This window comes from Oryzias latipes, chromosome 13 (assembly GCF_002234675.1).
Source record: "Oryzias latipes chromosome 13, ASM223467v1".
Taxonomy (NCBI): Eukaryota; Metazoa; Chordata; class Actinopteri; order Beloniformes; family Adrianichthyidae; genus Oryzias; species Oryzias latipes.
Window position 1 is genome coordinate 1,735,404 of NC_019871.2, and position 16,681 is coordinate 1,752,084.

The following is a 16,681-nucleotide window of genomic DNA, read 5'->3' on the forward strand; positions in this document are numbered from 1 at the left end:
GTGTGACATTTTTGGTGACACCAGAATGCTGCAGACCTCCAGGATAACATAAGAATAATCAACCTATGTGTGACTAAAGTCTTTGGCCAGCTCAGCGGCCCTGTGGTGGAGTGTTTGCCCTGAGACTGGAAGGTCAAATCCTCAACTGAATCCCCATGGGACTTAATGCCTCCCTGCTTGACACTCAGCATTAAGGGGTTGGATTGGGGGAGGGGGTTAACCCACCAAATGGTTCCACAGCGCTGCTGTTTCCCCCAGGGGAGGGGTCAAATCCTGAGAACAAACTTCACACACCTAACTGTGTGACACCAATGGGATTGTTTGTTCTTTTGGAAGTGATATGTCTTGGTCTTCTGTCATTTGTTGTCCCCCTGTGTCAGTCAGACCAGGTCAGTGTGGATGACGTTGACTTCATGCTGTCCGAATTTTGAGTTTGAACGGAATAAAACATCCAGAGTTGCCTAAAAGCCCCGCTGTCATCCACTGTGGGGAAGTGACTCCCAGCGGATGGAGGGAAAAGATGAACTCCGACAGTAAAAGATGTAGAGGTGAGCGAGTGCTGACAGGAGGACAAAAAGATGATAGCAGATGAGAGAACGAGGAGTAAAGAGCGGGCAGACACTCCACTATTTCATAGGAGGACGGTTATTTCCTGTTTTCCCACACCTCCTCCTGCAAACCAGCTTCAACTGTTGAAGACAAGTCAAAGAAAAGACCCTTCACAGCCATTCTGCAGCCTCTTCTTCCATCCTTACAGTTTCCTCTCCTCTGAAAAAGGCCTAAATCTCAATTACAAAGCAGGAATTCTCACTTGCAAATAGCTGCACAAACAAAGACAGACATGGTGAGGCACACAGACAAAGAGCAGAGGAGGCTGAGAAAGAAAGGAGAATCAATAGACTCATTTCTTGGTGCTGGCAGAGGCGGCTCTCCCGTAATCCTTTAGTGCAGGCGTGTTTGTGTTTGTGAGGGAGGGAAAGAGGTGAAGGATGAAGACGGTCAGGTTCTTCCAGCCGCGGGGCACAGTCCAGAAAAAGGGCTGCAGAAACACAGCTTCTCCTCCCACTCCCTCCTTTTCAAGGGTCCGACAGTCAGGAAGCTGCACATGCAGGCCGAGGAAGGGGAGGACGAGAACATGTCAAGCTGTTATCTCCATGCCTCCACTTGATGCCACCGCAGCAAGACGAAGCAAAAAACGCCAGCACGGAGACTCTGACTCGGTCCTCCAAACTAACTTTCCCTGCTCTGCGTCCAGCTCTCCGATCCTCATCTTAATGCCTTCCCCAAACTGCTGTCAGCTGTTCTCCTTCGTCTCATAAACAAGCCAGAAGTCTGACAGGTGATTTATCAGCTGTCATCTGGCTCTATTATTGAGAGAGTACAGCTGCTGCAGGGAGACACCTCCAACTCCAGACGCTGGCAGCTCTCAGCGTCTTCAGCGGCTAAAAGGGAAGCGCCGCGTGATGGGAACGCTTCACGAATGTCCTGGCAGCCCATCAGCAGCAGCAGCTTCATGCACCAGCGGGTTCCAGCGCGAGCCACGAGGCGTAGGAAGTTAGATCTGCTGCTAAAGCGTCCGTCCGAAAAAAGGAAACTGTAATAGGAAACGGTGACGTGTTATGCACAAGAAAAGGTTTTCTGTGAAAGCTTGAAGGTGTGAAATAGAAGCTACTACAGACAAATAGATCCACGTTCATCTTTGTTTGCTTGTCTGTTTGGCTAAAAACAGCATAATCAGAACTAAAAGACCACCAGGAATGCTTTGAAAAAAGTTTAAAAGATGATTAGAGTGGGACTTAATGCCTTAAAGACATCAGTAAATCAAATCAATATTTAAGTAAGAGGCTATTTTAATGTAACTTAAGAAAAACAACCCCCCCCCAAAGAAAAAATAAACAAAAAGAAGACAAAATATGATCAGGACTTTCTGAAAATTATAAAGATCAAGAGTTCTTTTGTTTCTTTTCTTAGTGTGAAAGTCGACCATATTTCAGGTTCCTTCCACCACTATTTCCCCCTGCAATAGATAGCATGCTTCTGATTGGCTGCTTCAATCAGCAAACTGATTGGGTGACAGAGAAAGGCTCCTGATTGGTTGAATTATTGGGAAGCAAAAGAATTGTATTTGTAAGTTGCACATGGTGGTGTGTGCACGTGACGTCTCACACACAGTTTTACAGACGCACACATTTCCTATTATAAGTACGAAAACCTTTTTACCGACAGACAATCCTTAAGCGACAAATCTAACTTCAGAGGCGAAACTCCCATCTTCCATTAGATCCCATTTATTCAAGATACAGGAATAGTTTCAAATGTCATCCGGGTTCATTTCTAGTCACAAATGACTCGGACTAGTGACACGTTTCCACACAGTATGTCCTAAACACAAAAAAGGGTGAATCCACACTGGAGCCCAGTAAAACTGCAGATTCTTGCTGAGCAAAATCTAAAAAAAAGGTCAAACTAAAGAAATAAAAGCGTCAAACTGCTGGAATTTGGTGTAATTTGATCTGTGTGACGCGCTGGGCTTGAAGTGTCTGCAGAATTGAAGGCAGAGATAACGGCGTGTTGGTCGCTGGATTTCCCAGAACTTTGAGGATTTCTGCCGCTGCGTTCGTCACGCCGCGCTGAAAGGGCAGAAATCCTCAAAGTTCTGGGAAATCCAGCGACCAACACGCCGTTATCTCTGCCTTCAATTCTGCAGAGACAAGCGGGCAGCTGAGATGACCAGTCAGCAGATGGGAGTCAGTGACTTTCTCCTGCGAGGAGCGGTGCCGACTGATGCTGCCCGCCTCAGCTGGGCCGGACCGCCTGTGGAGCAGGCAGATGAGCAACAGCTTCAGGAAACAGGAAGCAGCGAAACCGCTGAATCCTGCCGGACGGAGCCGCTTCAGTGAGGAGGAAGAGAATTTCTGAGCAGAGATGAAGCTCAGCGCAGAAGGTTTCACAATCGCATAAAAACTCAAACTTTAGCGAGGCTGCAGGTCTTTGTGGTCCATATGGACCCAAAGTCAGTCCTTCGGGTCTCAGAGGCCCCGCTTGCATGTACCCGATGCTTAGAAATGCGTCTGCAGTGCTGCTGGGCGGTTCCACAGAAGTGTCTGTTGGCGGTGACCTCTGACCTGGAAATGCCAAACCTGGATCAGAGGTCCAGAAGAAGAAGAAGGTCCCCGCTGCTCGTCGCATGGACAGACCCGCAGCTGTTATGTCCCTGCGTTAGAGCCCCATCCCACTCCACCACAGGCCCAGAGGGACCTGTACTCACTCAGGCTTGTCATGTGAGGTGACGTCCTCCCATGCACATCCTGAGAAGCTGCTCAACCAGCATCACCTGAGGAACGCTCGCGTGACGAAACATTTATACTTTGTGGCTACCGCTTTACGATCATTGAGAACACTGGTGTCATGTTTGTGTCTGTGATGCTTTTTGATCTAATTTCTATTAAATAAAATAACTTCATATGAAACATAATGGCCTAAGATAAATGTTACAGGAAACAAAACAGATTAAAGAAGGTATTTTCCCTCCAAAATAAAGCAATAAACATGTTTATTAAGAGCAACAAGTTTGTTTGACTAGAATTGAGTAGAATTTTGTATTAGTCTGCTAATAAAAGTGTTTTTTTGTTTGGGAGAAAAATAGAAATAAGTGAACCGTCCCTGCTCTGCTCAGCGCCAAAGCTCTGTTCTGATTGGTTGATGTGAGTTTGCAGCTTTCTGTGTGTACTTATAAGGATTTTCCTCATTTACAGATTAGTTGACGTTAAATATCTCCTGCTGGTTTGCATCTTTTAAAGCTTAAAGTTCAATTCAAAGATTTTTGCAAAAAGCTCATTAAAAGTATCTCTAAGCCTCTAAGGCAGTGTTTTTCAACCTTATGCCGTGAGAGATGGTCAGGTGTGCTGTGGGAAACTACACATTTTCACTGATCTAAAAACATTTACCATCTCCATCTCATCATACTGAGCTCTTAATTAAAATAAATAATGTCTTAATTGAGAGTGTTACAGAAGTCAAATTCTTAAGTTGGAAGCAACACATCAGACACAAACTAAAGTCTCAAAAAGTATTTCAATCATAAATAAATCTAAACATATATTAGAATACAACAGTAGATATTTATTGTACTGCTCCTTAATATTACCATATTTCACCTACTGTATAGAAATTTGGGGTAATAATTACAAGAGCTCACTACATCCTCTCTGTTTACTTCAAAAACGAGCCGTCAGAGTTGTACATAAAGCCGGATATCTTGATCATACAAACAATCTATTTTATCAATCTAGACTTTGAAAACTGTATGACTTTGTGGATTTTTACACCAACAACTTCTATACAGAGCCAGTTGGAAATCGTTACCATTCAATATCGAGAAACAGTTCTTAGAAAATGAAGGAGGCTACAGACTGAGGGGATGTAGGAACTTCAAGATCAAACTGATAAGAACCACAAAGAAAGGTTTCTGTGTGTCGGTGTGTGGCACTAAACTTTGGAACGGTTTAAGTAATGAGCTCAAACAATGTTCAACTATTCAAATATTCAAGAAAATGTATAAAGAAACTCTTATTTCAGGATATGAAGATAAGAGGATTTAAGGATCAACAGGTGTTTGAATAATTCCAAATCCATGTGTGAACTTGACTGTGGTGAAATAATCAAAGCTCTTTTAATTACAACCAATGAGTGTTACATTGTAATGTGCAATAATGATTACTGAAATGTTTGAATTACAATCAATAACTATTGATTTTGTTTAATTGATCTGCAATGTGTAGCAATAATTACTGGTTTATTGTGATCATGTGTTCTAATGATAATCAATTATTATTAAACATTGGTATCGTTCCTGTTTACTGAAATCACGAATGAATGTTTTCTGAAGATAATCAATCATTTCTAAGCACTGGATTTAGTTACTTGAAGAGAATCTATCGATCAGAACTGGATTACCAAAACTGTCAAACTATGAAATAAATGAATTCAGTAGGGGTGGGGTTATTTAAACTCACTTCTTCCCGCTTCTTTCAAGCAACAAATCAAACTATACTTGACTTTAGTTAATGATCACTGTATTTAATTAAGCAAATGTGATTTAAGTGACTTTTTTTGTCTTATTTCCAGTTCTGTAATGAGTTTGACAAAGCTGTCTAAATTCTTTACTGCTTTGACTGCAATGCTTGAAATAAATCAATAAATCAAATCAAATCAAATCAAATCAATGACAGCTGGATGTAACCTTGACAGTTGCACGCTGAGTGCCCCCCCCCAGCAGACCTGTAGTCGTTTCTCATAGGCCCCATGCACTCAGCATGGCGGAACAAATCAAGGGATCCATCCATTCAAAGTCCTCTGAGAGGACAAATAAGCATTCAGAGCTCTGCAGGTGACAGGAAAGCAAGAGCAACAGTAAAAGAGCAGAGTAGTGGAGTGCAGTAAGTGCCTCAGTGTGCGATGATGAAGAGTTCAGGGCTGCTCTGCCTGGAACGGCCGCAGAGACCGGCCCAACAGGTCAGAGTGGGCGTCACGAGTCTCCGTGATTACAGAGTACACGGAGAGCGCCGCAACTCCACCAGAAAAGCTGCACTAGACTTCTGGAGAGCTCAGAGCCAAGAGTGAATTCAGCTTCTGTCAGCCACAGCGGAGCTCTCAGGTCTTTGTTACAAACTGGAAAGAAGCTGGACGGACGCTGAATCATAACAACACCAAAAGACAGCTTTGAGGTTCTGTCTCAGATGAAAACCGGATGGATTTCCCACACACTGACACAGCTGCAGCAGCACACATACAGGTGTGAAAGCACCGCAGCTGACATGTAAGTAATTCTTGCATCAATCATGTCATTTGAACGAGATAAGTGCAGCATATACGCGATATCAAATGTATACATCGGTGGTTCACGCTGTAAAGTCTGTTGGTCATACGTGGAACAGACGTGGAAAGAAACAAAATTGCGAATGCATCTTGCAAAAGTCCCGGACAACGGCGTAAAACTTGCATAATAATTCTGTATAAACTAAGTAAAATATGGATAAACAGCGTACATCTCAACCAACCAAAAATTTGAACAACTCCAAACCAAATTGACCTAAAAACCCGTCGACCGAAGCGCTAAACGGACACCTGCACACATCGTCGAATGAAGAACAGCAGAAACACTCATGAATGACGTATATCAAGCTTGTATGACGAAAGACCGACATTTCATACACAGTGGGACTGTGACAAGGCCTTAAAAAACTCTAATAAAACCCATGAAAATGGTCATTTTGGTGTTTTTAACATGTTCTTGTGGCAGTTTTCTAAAATGATGGAGGACATCATCAACTAAAAATAATTAGGCTTAAAACTGATTTAGAATCAGGAGCAGAAAAAAAATGCTGTGTGAAAAAGGTTGTATTTATGATGTAGAAAATACGCTGGGCGGGGCCACAAGCTCCCTGCTCCGCCCCTTTCTGATCATCCACCTGCAGACAAACAGATCCATGAACGTCTTTGTTTTCCTGGTCTGAGCTGGATTGCTGCGATATTTCTGCCATTTTTGTTGCACCTGCTAATGTTAACTTAAGCGAGCCTGAGAGCGCCTTAACACAGTCTCCAGTTATGGGTGTTGGGTAGGGGGGGGCGGGGTGACTCCATGCTAAAAGTCCCGCCCACAACTCAGAGGTGAAGTTCTTGTGAATCCCTGCCGCTCTGCAGAAGCGATGTCCAAGAAACCAACACAGTTTTTTAGATTTTGACTAAAAACTGCATCATTAATATTAGATCAAAAGATGTTGAAAGTGGATTTGGGATCATTGCTCGGTCTGCTTAAACTGTGTTCAGACTTTTTTTTACATTAAAAAAAAACAATTAGATTAAAAAATCAGATCCAATCCCCTTAAAGCGACATCAAAACACAGCAGCTCATGATTGGTATTCAAGCTCCTTTAGAGAATGACTTTCTCGTGATCCACATCATTGTTCATGAACTGTTAGTTTATTGGTGGAGACAAAAAGAAAAATGCAGCCGTTTTATCGTTCTGTGGTGTTTATGAGAGCAAAGAAAACTGCTCTTAATAGGCAGGGATGCTCCAACAGCTCTATTTTTGCACAGAAAACTGCTCCCTGAGTGAGATAAGAACCCCTATCTGGTCTTTTCTGCAGGTTTACAGATTTGTCGTCCTTCGGCTTCAGCTCCACAGGAGAATGCAAACGCTCAACTGAAGGGAGCCACAACAGAAGGGAACGAAATCAGACGAGAACAATTGGGTTTTGGCTGCAGTTCTCCTCTGAGCTCAGGAATCAAACGGTTGACCTTTGAAGGCTGCACCTCTGCACCATCAGGGTGCCAGGATGTTCAGAGGAGAAAACCCAGCCGTTCCTGCTGTAAATAATGCAGAAACCCACAGAATGGATGGAATATTTACAAGGCCTGCAGCAGGAACGGCAACTTTTCCTGAAAGCACGAGGAAAGACGTTTTTTTTCCTTCTTTACTGAAATCCAACATATTTGCGTAAGCATCTTGCAAAAATGAATGGTAAATATGAGTAAAAATGAAGTCATGTTAAATTACGAAGCATTTCTTTACTATTCCTTTCGGATAAATAATGGTTGAAAGTTAAAAATAGCAACAGAATTATTGGTAAATGAACATTGTTCCTCCTGCAAAGGGAGAACAAGACAGAAAGTTTGAAAACCACTGCCTTAAATGGTATTTAGAAATCAATTATTTAACAATTTTGTAGCTTTTTGATCCCAAAAAGTTCAGAATTCTAAGAGAACTTTAAGCTTCTTTTCAAACTTTTTAAAAAAACAGAAGAAAAGCAGTGTTTTTATGGTTTGCCTCCTGAAGGACTGTGGATTTAAAAAGGAGGTTTTGGTTCTAAGTTGCAGGTGTTTATTCAGATCCTGCAGCTAAAGGCCACAGCTTCATGAAGGAGCTGAACTCTTAAAGCTAAAGCTTTAACCTAACAGGATTACAGAACAAGTTTGCAGCTAAATGGTTATTATTGGTGAAATGTAATTAAAAAGGTTTAACAAACCTTTGGAAAATGTTATTTTTCTGGTTCCTCACACAAACTATTAACAAACATACAACAAACATTCCTCTGTTCTTCATAGATCTTTTCTCTTTTCTTCAGCGTTAGCTTCATGTTGTGGCGGGTGGTTTTCCTCGCCGTCTTACCTGTAAATGAGGATGTCGTCAGTGGAGCTGTTGTACTGGATCTGGTACATGCGGACGCCCGGTATGTGGTTCTGGGGCGGCCATCGGATGACCGCTGAGCTTGAGGTCAGATCGGACACGCTGACTCTCTGCTGGTCGGGTCTTAGGTGACCCCCGCTGACGTTGGATTTGATGGATGTGGGGATGTCTGAAGGCCCCGGGTCCGGGTCCAGTTTGGGGTCAAAATGAGGCGAAGGGTTGACAACCAACTCGACAGGAGCTGTAGCCTCACCGGCTGCGTTGGAAGCTATACATGTAAACTTCCCAGAATCCTCCAGGGAAGAAGAGAAACAGAAACAGATAAATATCGTTTTCCAACACAAACAAAATGACAAATGCAGAGAAAATAGATGATCCATCAATAGACATTTTAGAAAACTTAAAATTTTAAACTCTGAAAGTTGGTGTTATAAATGTATACATTTCCCCTCTTATTTCCCCAATAATTTTTATTTTTAGATGGATTTCAGAACCCAAAGGACATTTAACTTGGATTCATAAAGGCCTGGAAATCAGGTACAAGCAGATGAACAATCCGTCTTTACAGGATGGATGGAAAGAAAAGAAAAGGGTTTCAGGAGGGGTTTAGACCTGCGCCTCTTCCAGAAAAATGAGCCGCAGGAGGGAGTTTGGATATTTGACAAAAATGCCTCCAAAGTCCTCCTTATTGGGGTAGATTCAACTAACCGCTGAGTTTGAAACCCCGGGTAAACAGAAGAATGGATGGATGAATATATGATTAGATAAATGGAGGGAAGAAGGTATGGATGGGTCAAAAAAAGGAGGGAGGGATTGTTGGATTGGATGTATGAATGAAGTGATAGATAGATAGATAGATAGATAGATAGATAGATAGATAGATAGATAGATAGATAGATAGATAGATAGATAGATAGATAGATAGATAGATAGATAGATAGATAGATAGATAGATAGATAGATAGATAGATAGATAGATAGATAGATAGATAGATAGATAGATAGATAGATAGATAGATAGATAGATAGATAGATAGATAGATAGATAGATGGATTAGACAAACAAACAAACAAACAAACAAACAAATGGATGGAGGGATTGGAGGATGGATGGATGAATGGATAGGGATGGATTAAATAGATGGGTGGATGGATTAGGGAGGGATTGGTGGATGAATTAATGGATGGATGGATGAATAAAGGGATGGATGAAGGGATAGCGTATAGATGATGGGAGGAAAGCTGGAGAAAGGAATGATTAATAGAGGTATACATGAATGCATGAAGGGAAGGATGGATGGATTGGATGGACAGATAGAGAGTTGAATGGAGGGATAGATGGATGAACAAACACCAGATGTCTTTGTACCTTGACGGACGCCTTGAGGATGTCCAGTGATCCGTTTTCGTAGCAGACGGTTCTGGAAGTGTTTCCGATCAGCTTCCCGTCAGGACTGACCCAATGCGTCGACGGCTCAGGATCCCCGATGGACTTGCAGCGCAGGCTGACCTCCTGACCTTCCATCACAAACATCTTGGAGGTGTGTCGGGTTATCATAGGAGGCTCACAAACAAACTCTTCCTGTTGGGAACAATCGGATTAATGAGGATTGAAGAATTCCAGACCATCTCAACATTTGGAATCTGAGATCGTTATTGATCTGATTTTTACCCTGACCATGTAGCATTTAAAGCATTTCCTCCTGTCGTGAAATGACTATTATTTGTATTTCACATCAAACTAAAGGCAGGAAAAACACAATTCCAGATAAACTAGATTTTCACACCAGAGCAATAAAAATATGAACGTTTCCTCCTCTGTTATTTTGTTAGTGTAAGTCCAGTCTGTGCAGGAGGTAACGCTGACATTGCAACCACTTTTCCAAGGGTAACCCAATATAGTCATAGCCTACATAAAACACAAAGCAGCACATCACATCAGCTGCTACCAACAGAGTTTTAAAGCGGGGGTCACTCTGCAGTTTTTGTCCTACTTTTACTCATTTGTGTCACTGATAAGAGGTGACAAACCTCCTGGGATTTGGTACATTTCCCCAAAAAGACCCTAATGTGTCTCTATACATCCTCTAATAGATTGTGCATTCTTCCAAACCTCCCACAGGCACCTGAGCCGGTGTAAGGCGGGCACCAAAGCCCTGTTGGAGCAACGGCTCGGCGCTGAGGCTTATCACGGCTTACTCATCGTTCCTCCAAAGCTCCTCACGAGTCTGCTCCCCAGCAGAGCTGGTTTCTGACCTGACGGCTGCAGCTTCAATGAAACCCTCCTGCCTTTCAGCTGCGTTCTACATCCTGACCCCACAGCCGGCTCCCGTGAAGCTCAGGGAATTTCCCTGATGTGAGTGAAGAGCGAGGACGGAGGAGAATCGAAGCGTTTGTCCTGCTAACCCTCAGACTTCCTCAGCTCTGCAAGTTTTCCACCACAGCAGCAGCTTTCATTGATTGGAGAGCAGGAATGTCCCTCCCTGCTGAGAACGGAGCGGCGGTGGGTCACTTGTCTGCACAGTTGGGTAGGAACTATCGAACCTGGTTGTTAAGAAGCCAAGACACTTTAGACGCACAGGAGTCTTTGCAGTTCCCTCTCCACATGTTTAATCCTCCTAATACAGCCTTCAGATGGAGACGCAGGCCCACAGCACACCGCTCCGTTTGAGAAGACTTTAGCTCACAGAGCACCTTCAGGTGATGCTGTGGCTCTCAGGGCTGAGAGGGATCAAAGACCGAAGGTCTGAAGAAGGAGAGTCCTCTCATGAAAATCATTATTGAAGGCTGCCTCCCCACAGGTTCAGCCTCTTTTGTGATGCTGCTGATGTCTAGACTCTTTTTGGCTTCTAAACTCTGTTGCTGAAAGTCACAGACGTTTCAGGGAAACAAACTTGTGTCTACAGTTTTGCACAATAACTGCAAACATTTTTTAAGTACAGATCTCGTGGTACAGAAGACTGAACTTAAACCAACAAATTGACGAATCTGATGGAGAAACAAGACAAAATTTATAGTTTCAACTAGAGCGTCCCAGATTGACGTATTTTAGTTTAGGTTGATACAAACTAAAATTACTAAAGTTTTCTTGGCCCCTGGTTCACCTTTCATGATCTCGTTGTTTTTTGATTTTTTTTGCATTCTCTTTTTTAAAACAGCTCATTGTGTTCTGCGTCCTGATTGGCTGTAGGCCATTGTCAGTCAATCTCCTCCATGCCGGGTCTCCTGTATGGCTGTGGCTTCCAAGCCCCGGGCCAAGGACTGGTACCGGTCCGTGAGACAGTTGGAACAAAAACAATACGACCTAAACTTCAGCCCACTGTTGATTTTCCACATCCAAAGAATTCAAAGGGAACATTCTTAGAACATTCTAGAACACTGGATGGTCACATGACTTTGGTAAAGTCAATGTTTTCCACACTTTGGACTGGAATGATGGACTGATCCATTTTTGCTGCATCACATGTGTGTTGTCCGCTGTGATTGGTTGTTTTTACCTTATAGTCAAATAAACCTCAATCCAAATGGTATTTTCCAAGAACAATTGTAATAAATTTATTTCATTTTGAATTAATTTCATAATAGTATAATCTGATTTGATTCAATTAACAAATTGAATCAGACAGATCCATTTGGTTGGATAAATCAATTCATCGATTAATCTTTATATTTTGAATTTACTGCTATTTAAAAATATTCGTTGCTGAAACTTGTTATATTGTACCGACATAAATAAAAATCTACTTTCACTGCTGGCGAGGTTGAAGTTGACGTCTCATTGTTTTTATCTCCAGTTGTGGGTTAAGGGAAAATCTTGGTCACATTTTAATGGTTCCTACAGGAAATCTAGAGAACAAATAAAGTTTAAAGCAGCTGCAGAAAAACTTTACAGAGGATGGAGATGAACTTTAGCCTCAAAAGTGAAGAGAAACTGGAGGCTACTTCAGCCTGTGAAAATATTGACAGTAAAATGGTCTGTGGCCTGAAAAGGGTTAGAGAGCCCTGCTGTAAAATGTCTCTAATATACAACATCAGGTTTTAGATTAGGATTAGGAACGTTTGATTGCTCACTCTCCCCTTTAAGCAAGCAATCAAACTATTTGACAAACCTAATATTTGCTGGATTCAACGCATCATATATATAAGTACACTTATTTATGATTTAGAAGAATTATAATTTCATGTTCTAATAAATTTATGAATTATTATCCTGGATGGATTTGATGTATCTGTTTTTTAAATCGACTTTCTGCTTTATTTTTTTTGATAAAAATACCTTAAAATCAAGTAAAAACCTAAAATCCTTGAAATTGTGAGACAAGTCTGTTTAGAGTTTGTTTTTTCAACAGTCATGCAGTTACAGTCCAGAACCGACCTCCGGACAGACTGGAGCTTCACGTACAAAGTGAGCTGAATGTGTGACAGACCTCACGGATGGTCCAGAAGTATTTGCCAGCGAGGTCTTTGGGCGACGCGCAGGTCTCCAGGTCGTCCTCTCGGGTGACTCTGCGCAGCCACACCAGCTCGCAGTTGCAGTGCAGAGGATTCCCGCCAAAGCTCAGCACCAGCGCCGTGAGCGGCGAGCCCTTCATCTTGGCGTAAACCGGGATCCGGAGGAAGAGCGGGTCCGGGGGGATTTTCTTCAGCTTGTTGGACGTCATGTCCAGTCTGATGACAAAACGCAAACGTTAGCTTTGCCCTGTTTGTGCTTTCCCACCGATGTGAGGAAAAGTGACCCAAACATGATGACGTTTCTGGTTCAGGAGGACAAAAATCAATAACAGCGTTTGGAGAATAAAACCTGGAGGAAAGTCCCAAAAGTCGCACCGTTTCAAAGGGAGAAACCTCATAGTTTCACATGATTTCCTCAACAATTTCCTTCATTAGCTTTGTCGAAACAGCCATCAGGGCAATTTTCAAATGATTCTTTGAAACATTGACTTTAAACGAATGCCTTGGCCGGAGCAGGCAGAGCAGGTGAAGCCTCCGGTGACTCATTTCTCCACAATCATTGCTTTTATTGTGCTGCTGATGCTCTGAGAGGATAAAGCAGGAGGCCAGAGCAGACGGGCGGCGCATCGATCTGGTGGGAGGCCAGCCGAAAAGGTGAAATTGGAGGAGAGAGGGAAAGATGAAAAGAGAAAACGACAGGACGGCGGTAAAAGTATAAACTCATCTTCTCCCCCTAAAGGTAAAAAAATAACCAAAAGTATTTTTGTTTTAAATTCATCTTTGCCTTTCTAAAGATTAAAAAAAATACTTCTTCTATTGTAAGAAAATAAGAAGCTTTTTTGCAGCTTCTCTTACTTTAGCATGTATTTATTTTACTGGAAACACAAAGTTATTATACGTAGCCTGGACCAGGCTAACAAAGGCGGCAGCAAAGATGGAAAAGGGAAAAAGAGAATCACTTGATCCTAAAAAGTGCTTCTTCTTTGGTTGGTTGGTCTGAGAACCAACAGAGGAAACATAAGCAGATAGAGATTTGACCCAAAAAACAGAATTCCATCAGGTAACTATGGTCACAGGATCAAATTAAACACATTTTTAGAACCCAATTTAACTCACTAAATCAACTGGAATCTGACTTCCAGATTGAAGCCCATTTGAAGACAAACAGTCCTAAAAACACAGATTTTTAACCTTTTATTGGTACATTTTTCCCAAGAGGCCCCAACACATAACCTCTAATAGATGCATTCTCTGCATTATTCCAACAGCGGGCCCAGAAACCCTGGTAGAGCAACGGCTCGGCAGAATTTGATGTTAAATTAGCTCCATAGATAAGCTTACACTGTTGTCCCCATGAACTTCAGGGGTCCTGAGATGAGTTTTCATGAACCGTCTTCTTGTTTTTTGTCTTAGGGCAGTTTTTGTGGTACATTTGGGGGGTGTTTTTTTTTACATTTCCAACTGAGAGCATGTTTGTTCTGCCTGTTTGCCTTTTTCTTTTGTAGCTCCAAACGGCATTGACCACATAGATAAACAACTCCAACAGGCCAAATTCAACCAACAGGTGACCTCATGTCTCGCCTCCATAGTCTTTTTCTACAACCTTAATATTTCCATTTTCGGTCCTTCATCTGCATCCACCCGTACAGGCAGCTTCTGTGCTCCTGTGTTGTACTTTCATCAGGTTGACTGGAATTCTGAGTGCAATCATGGGATCTATTCATTGGAGTTAATGTCATATAATAAATGTGGTAAATGTGTCAAAGCAAAGGCAGCAGCGCAGTGAAAACGGTGTTTTCTGCTGAGAACGCTCAAGTGCTGGAGAGTTAAGCTTAAGCCGCTCTAAGTGCTAAATGGCTCCATTACCGTTACTGGGCTGAACTTCAGAGGCAAGCGGCGCTGCGTTAGATCGCTGTACTGCTAAGGGCGTAGATCAAGCAGTTTGATCAGAGGTTAAACCTCATGTTGGGACTTTTCTCTGCATTCAGCTGCTAATCCCGGCTTTCAACTGAACAGGGGTGAAGAGCCGAGGCAGCCTTTCAAACAGGAGACCCGGCCTCAGAAAAACACTTTTTTCTCATCCACTTTGGAGTCTGAAGGGTCATTTTTCCTGCAAAAGAATAGACCTGAAGACGGGCAATCAAGCAGGATACTCAAGCGTTCAGTGCTGGAAACAGCAAACACAGAAAAAGACTATTTTACCCCCCAGAAATATTCAAAACGGTGTCTTAACAAGAAGCTAAAAGCTGCAGAGAGCACGCTCAACTTGACAAATTTCAATTACTGTGTTTGATGTGTGGCAGCGGGGGGTTGGTTTGTGTGTACAGGTGTTTCCAACACACACACGGCCGGCCGCTACACGGGCGCCAGGTCTCCAGGGCGAAACGAATCCATTCAGCCTCTGAATGTCAGACCGTGCATGAAAGGTTCACATGATATTGCTGTTTCATGTGCCGATGAAGGACTTTAATCTCCATCAATTACTGCTAATTGGGTTTGTTTGTTCATTTCTGGACACCAACAGTTATGTTGCACATTTAAAAAAAGGCCAAACCAATAAAGCTTTGGATCCGCTCTGAGAAGGAGGTCAAACTGCAAATGGTCGCCCTCAGTGGTCTATGGTGCAGAGCAGCTGCTGGTGGGGGCATTAGTGGGGGCATAAAAACTCTATCTGCAGCTTCTAGTAGAGGGTGTCTACTAAATGAGCTCCAATGAGAAATATTTAAAGGTGACTTTCATTTACATGAACATCCTTTGTTTAAAAAGAACAGAGAAATGTTGAGAATTTGATCTGTTTCAATGTTTGAATGCATCAATAAATACATAAAAATCTCATACCGACTAGCTCATACTTTGACATTTTCTTATTCAATTACCCTGGTAGAAGTATGAGGTTTCACTGATATTTGCTAAATTGTTTTTTTCTGAGGTTTTTTTAACTCTAAACTCGATCTAGATAGAGTTTCATTTTTGCTTAGTTCAGAAAAATGTTCCAAAAACAAGTCAATGCATCTGACTAAATCAGCTTTTTGTCATTGTTATAATAATGTGTGATGTTTAGAAAAAGCATAAAAAAAAGAAATCCAGCTAAAATCAAAGCCACATAGTCGTTTGATTACATAACAATCTCTACATTTTTTAGCCCAAACAAGAAGTAAACTGTGTTTATTTCCAATTATATAAAAACCAGTTTTTGTTCTTTTCCAGTCAAGTCGATGCTCAGGGAAGTGGACTCCTGGATTAAAGGACAGGTTGTGATTTAGAAGAAGGGGTTAAATTCAAGCCATTTATGATTTATTGTAAACGAAGGAGGTTTGATGAGTTAATCACAGACCTACACCTGAAGCAGGTGAGATGGAAATGTTTGCATTCAAACAGAAAAGTGTTTCCTATTCTTTATGTGTTTCATTCAAAGCACCAATTCACAACCTACATCGTCTTGAACCTCAAAGAAACCAAGAAAACTACCCAAGAGGTTAGGGACTCTCCATGCAGCTGCAGAAAACAGGTGACCTCTGACCTGGCCAGCTTGTGCAGGTTGGAGAAGATTCCCTCAGGGACGCTCTCGATGAGGTTGTGGTCCAGGCTGAGCGTGTTGACGCTGACCAGCAACGCGATGGTGTCCCAGGGGATGTCCACCAGGTTGTTGTAGCTCAGGTCCAAGTCCTCCAGAGTCTCCAGGAAGTCCTGAGGAGGAGAAAAAACAGGATAACAGGACAAGTCAAAAAAGGTACATGAGATGGAATAAGCGGACATTCAAAATGGAGAGGAGTGAAAACGTGTGGGGAGCTGAAAAAACAAGATGTTTGGGTTCAATGAACGAATGAAGACATGTTTGAAAAGGAAATAAATAAATAGATTATTTTAATAAACCAAGGGGTTTTTACCAAATGTCTCCAAAAACCATCAAAGAGAAGTCTAGTTAATTTATGTCATTTTTATTTGACACGTATGGAGAATAACTCGCCATCTTCAAAGAGCTGATACTCCCATAAATGTATATCCACAGTATTCGACATATATTTATACTTTTATATCTG

General features: G+C 42.1%; 1 protein-coding gene across 2 annotated transcripts in view; it reads right to left on the reverse strand.

The window, feature by feature from the left end:
- The window catches only part of LOC101172994 (leucine-rich repeat and fibronectin type III domain-containing protein 1-like protein), a 275,228-nt gene that overhangs the window by 18,369 nt on the left and 240,178 nt on the right, over positions 1 to 16,681 (reverse strand). For both annotated transcript variants that reach the window (XM_004075203.4, XM_023961321.1), the window contains 4 exons: positions 16,162 to 16,328; positions 12,617 to 12,857; positions 9,559 to 9,771; positions 8,172 to 8,482 (listed from right to left, as the gene is read on the reverse strand). In XM_004075203.4, the coding sequence (XP_004075251.1) occupies positions 8,172 to 8,482; positions 9,559 to 9,771; positions 12,617 to 12,857; positions 16,162 to 16,328 (932 nt within the window). The remainder of the gene's footprint in view (positions 1 to 8,171; positions 8,483 to 9,558; positions 9,772 to 12,616; positions 12,858 to 16,161; positions 16,329 to 16,681) is intronic.